General features: G+C 30.8%; 1 protein-coding gene across 1 annotated transcript; it reads left to right on the top strand.

The window, feature by feature from the left end:
- The first annotated feature begins 2,615 nt into the window (after positions 1-2,615).
- LOC111413288 (probable methylmalonate-semialdehyde/malonate-semialdehyde dehydrogenase [acylating], mitochondrial) lies at positions 2,616-5,176 on the top strand. The gene is made up of 3 exons (XM_023044200.2): positions 2,616-2,968; positions 3,531-3,888; positions 3,943-5,176. The coding sequence occupies exons 1-3, from the start codon at positions 2,945-2,947 to the stop codon at positions 5,115-5,117; spliced, it is 1,557 nt and encodes a 518-aa protein (XP_022899968.1). The 5' UTR covers positions 2,616-2,944; the 3' UTR covers positions 5,118-5,176.
- The last annotated feature ends 203 nt before the right edge of the window (positions 5,177-5,379 follow it).

The raw sequence follows: 5,379 nt of genomic DNA, 5'->3' as shown, positions 1-5,379 counted from the left end.
TTTACCATGTCTTTAGCTCCTTTATATCAATCATTTTATATAAAATAAAGTTGTTAATTAGGAAGATCACTCACAAGCTTTGGACAAGTTGATTGTGGAGTTAAATAAAAGAGATAATGTCTATAAAGTAGTGGTGAATCCGACCGGATAGCAATTATCGCCGATTAAGTTTTAAAAATTTGTATAAAATCCATTTCTTGGAATATGAGTATGAAAATTTCCCAAAGTTTTAATAAAAGTATCCTCTTTCCAATGAACCAACCCGTTTTGAAAAATAAATTTTAGTTTTTGAGAAAACAATATTTGAAGTTTTGATATAATTTTCGATGTTGCAATTTTTATCGATAAGTTTCAAAATTCGCTATAAAATTCATTTCTTGAAGGACCATTGTGGAAATATCACCAGTTATTAATTAAAGTATTCTCTTTTTAATGCAAAAAGCCGTTTTGAAAAATCTCTTTTAGTTCTTGAGAAATAAATTTTTGAAATGATCGAAAATTTTTTCGAATTTTGCAATTTTCGCCGATTAAGTTTTAAAAATTCGTATAAAATCCATTTCTTGAAATATGAGTATGAAAATTTCCCAAAGTGTTAATAAGAGTGTCCTCTTTCCAACGAACCAACAGGTTTTGAAAAATAACATTTAGTTTTTGAGAAAACAATATTTGAAGTTTAAATAAAATTTTCGATGTTGCAATTTTTATTGATAATTTTCAATATTCGTTTTAAAATTAATTTCTTGAAGGATCCTTGTGGAAATATCACCAATTATTAATTAAAGTCTCCTCTTTTTAATGCAAAAAGCCGTTTTGTAAAATCACTTTTAGTATTTGAGAAATAAATTTTTGAAATGACCGTACATTTTTTCGAATCTTGCAATTTTCGCCGATTAAGTTTTAAAAATTCGTATAAAATCAATTTCTTGGAATATGAGTGTGAAAGTTTCCCAAAGTGTTAATAAGAGTGTCCTCGTTCCAACGAACCAACCCGTTTTGAAAAATAACTTTTAGTTTTTGAGAAAACAATATTTGAAGTTTTGATAAAATTTTCGATGTTGCAATTTTCATCGATAACTTTCAAAATTCGCTATAAAATTAATTTCTTGAAGGATCCTTGTGGAAATATCACCAATTATTAATTAAAGTATCCTCTTTTTAATGCAAAAAGCCGTTTTGAAAAATCACTTTTAGTTTTTGAGAAATAAATTTTTGAAATAATCGACAATTTTGTCGAATTTTGCAATTTATTAAGTTTTAAAAATTCGTATAAAATCCATTTCTTGGAATATGAGTATGAAAATTTCGCAAAGTGTTAAAAAGAGTGTCCTCTTTCCAATGAACCATCCCGTTTTGAAAAATAACTTTTAGTTTTTAAGAAAACAATATTTGAAGTTTTGATAAAATTTTCGATGTTGCAATTTTCATCGATAACTTTCAAAATTCGCTATAAAATTAATTTCTTGGACGATCCTTGTGGAAATATCACCAATTATTAATTAAAGTATCCTCTTTTTAATGCAAAAAGTCGTTTTGAAAAATCACTTTTAGTTTTTGAGAAATAAATTTTTGAAATGATCGACAATTTTTTCGAATTTTGCAATTATCGCCGATTAAATTTTAAAAATTCGTATAAAATCCATTTCTTGGAATATGCGTATGAAAATTTCCCAAAGTGTTAATAAAAATATTCTCTTTTCAATGAACTAACCCGTTTTGAAAAATATCTTTTAGTTTTTGAGAAAACAATATTTGAAGTTTTAATAAAATTTTCGATGTTGCAATTTTCATCGATAATTTTCAAAATTCGCTATAAAATTCGCTTCTTGAAGGAACCTTGTGGAAATATCACCAATTATTAATTAAAGCATCCTCTTTTTAATGCAAAAAGCCGTTTTGAAAAATCACTTTTAGTTCTTGAGAAATAAAGTTTTGAAGTAATCGACAATTTTTTCGAATTTTGCAATTTTTGCCGATTAAATTTTAAAAATTCGTATAAAATCCATTTCTTGGAATATGAGTATGAAAATTTCCCAAAGTGTTAATAAAAGTGTCCTCTTTCCAATGAACCAACCCGTACTAAAAAATAACTTTTAGTTTTTGAGAAAACAATATTTGAAGTTTTGATAAAATTTTCGATGTTACAATTTTCATCGATAATCACTTTTAGTTCTTGAGAAATAAATTCATTTTGCAATTAATTCAACTAAAGTCATAATAGTTGTATATTAAGCTTAATATACCTAAAAGATTGAAGAACCAATGAATTGTGTCAAAACCAAAATCTTGAAAACCAATTCAAGCAACTTTAAAATACGACCTGTAAAGTTGATTGCCTGTCTATTTTATTTACAACGTTATTTTAATCTTGATTTACAACTTTATCGTTTTAGCAATAAACTAATCGTTTAAGCAAATATTTTCTCCCATTTAATGCTTTGTATACATTTTTTCTTAAATCTAAAGATAGATCTTTAAGAAAAAAACTTTCTAATTTGAACTCGATTAGAAAAGACCAACCAAAAATCTTTTAGTAAGATTATCACCTGATCTTTTTAGTTCACCTTAAGGCTCTCCCACCAAAAGAATCTTATTTTTTCATGTTAAGGTTCTTTCCACACCGTCGCATACCTACATAAGAAAACATTTTTGGTTTCTGTATCCAAAAATTTATAAATACCCAAAGTGTGTTTCGAAGTCCATAGGTTTAAATGCTGTAAAGTCTCTAAACGAAATTAGAAGTCTCTTTATAACTAACACAGAAGAATCTCCGGCGGGTATTTTTCTAATTCACCAACAACGAGTAACTTAAGCCGCAATTCGTCGTAGATAACGGTAAATTAACACGCGTTTCAACTACAATAAAGTAGGGGTCTACGATATCATTCACATTTTTCACTCACGGTCAGATCGCGTTTGTGCCTGAAACGGTTAAAAATCAAGCAAAATGTTATCGGCTACAAGAAAATCTGTAAGTAATTTTGAAAATTTCTTAAAATCTTAACAACTCTATGATGATCTTAATGAAACACTTTAAAAAAAATACTTTAAAATGGAAAATTTTGAAAGATATTCATTGAGATATTTATGTTGATTTAGTCGATGCCTGTTTTATAGATGGAAAACCACGTGGTGGGTTGAGTTAAAAATATTTTTCTTTGACCTTGAATCGCTCGTATGATTTTCGAGAGTTCACTCTTATTTTCTAGGAAAATTTAGTTTCATTCTAAGTTAAGTTATTTAAATTTATTAAACAATGACTTTTAAACGAACTTTAATGCGCGTCAATTTAATCCAACTCTATTTAAACTTTTCATTAATACAATTTCAAAACGATTTAGATAAGACCATATTTAAACAAAACTCTTATGTAATCTCATTGTTAAATTTAATTTTGGGCATCAAAAACACCGTTAAACATTTCAATTATAAAACGACCTTCATAAATTATTTTACTCTTATCTTATTTTACTTAATTCGAGATAATTTCGACCACCCATGAAGTGATTAATCATTTATGATTTTAATTTTAGGTAATTTTATCATCGTTACTAAGAAATTACTCAAACGTAGCTCCAACGACTAAACTTTTCATCGATGGAGGGTTTCGCGATTCAAAAGCCACCAATTGGATTGACCTTTATGACCCAGCCACAAACAATTTGGTCACGAAAGTACCTCAATCGACTCAAGCTGAAATGGAAGAAGCCGTTGAATCTTCAAAAAAAGCTTATCACTCGTGGAGACAAACTTCCGTTTTAACTCGCCAACAATTAATGTTAAAATTACAAGCTGTTATTAGAAGGGATTTGAAAAAAATTGCGGCTAATGTAACTTTAGAGCAAGGAAAAACTTTGGTTGATGCTGAAGGCGATGTTATGAGAGGATTACGTAAATTTAGATCAATTTTTTTTAATATCTTTTAATTCCCAAATATCTTTTTAGAGGTTGTTGAGCACGCTTGTTCAGCGGGAACCCTCCTCCAAGGAGAATCACTTCAAAACATCGCAAAAGACATGGATGTCGTTTCTTATAAGCTCCCGTTAGGTGTAACAGCTGGAATTTGCCCATTCAACTTCCCCGCTATGATTCCATTATGGATGTTCCCCATGGCCTTAATCGCCGGAAACACAATGGTGATTAAACCATCAGAAAAAGATCCAGGCGCAACAATGATGCTTATGGAACTCTTAAACGAAGTCGGTTGCCCACCAGGAGTTGTTAACGTAATTCACGGCTCGCATGATGCCGTCAATTTTATTTGCGACAATAAAGATATCAAAGCAATAAGTTTCGTTGGGTCCGATAAAGCCGGGAAATACATTTACGCAAGAGGAGCCGCGAATGGAAAAAGAGTACAATCTAATTTAGGCGCGAAAAACCACGCGATTATATTACCAGACGCTAATAAAGAAGAAACAATCAATCAATTAGCCGGTGCTTCTTTTGGAGCCGCCGGTCAACGCTGCATGGCTTTGAGTGTAGCCATAATGGTCGGAGAAGCGCAAAAATGGATCCCCGATTTAGTTGAAAAAGCTAAACAATTAAAAGTTAGCGCTGGACACGAACCAGGAACCGACGTTGGGCCGGTTATTTCAAGAGAATCCAAAAAACGAATCGAATATTTAATCGAATCTGGAATTAAGCAAGGTGCTCAATGTCCATTAGATGGCAGAAACGTTAAAGTACCCGGTTATCCAAACGGCAATTTTGTTGGCCCAACCCTTTTAACAAACGTTCTCCCAACCCAAGAATGTTATAAAGAAGAAATTTTCGGCCCAGTTCTTTGCGTGATGAACGCAAGCACCATGGAAGAAGCAATCGAAATCATTAATAAAAACCCTTACGGTAACGGAACCGCTATTTTTACCACCAACGGAAACTACGCAAGACAATTCGTTAACGAAATCGATGTGGGCCAAGTTGGAGTGAACGTTCCAATTCCCGTTCCTTTGCCGATGTTTAGTTTCACTGGATCGCGGGGAAGTTTCGTCGGGGATCTTCATTTCTATGGAAAGCAAGGGCTTAATTTCTATACGCAAACGAAAACGATTACTTCGTTATGGAGGAAAGGAAAAGCGGTTACGAAACAATCTGTTGCAATGCCTGTACAAAATTAAAAAATAATAATTAAAAATGTTAACTAAAAATTATAAATAAAATATAATTGATGATGAAATCCTTTGGAACTCATGTGATAATGACGCGATTTATTTTTGTATAAGTTACAAAAAAAATGTATTTGTGTAAAAGATGTCTCGATGATGTACCTTGAAGTAAAATAAATTTTTAAGTAAGAAGAAAGAAAATTGTACATTTACATTTACTTCTGTAGTAATTTATAATAACCCAGATAAATAGAATACCATGTATTTTCGATGG

Source organism: Onthophagus taurus, chromosome 11 (genome assembly GCF_036711975.1).
Source record: "Onthophagus taurus isolate NC chromosome 11, IU_Otau_3.0, whole genome shotgun sequence".
Taxonomy (NCBI): Eukaryota; Metazoa; Arthropoda; class Insecta; order Coleoptera; family Scarabaeidae; genus Onthophagus; species Onthophagus taurus.
Note: the sequence above shows the minus strand (reverse complement) of the source record. Positions and strands in the feature narration are given on the sequence as shown.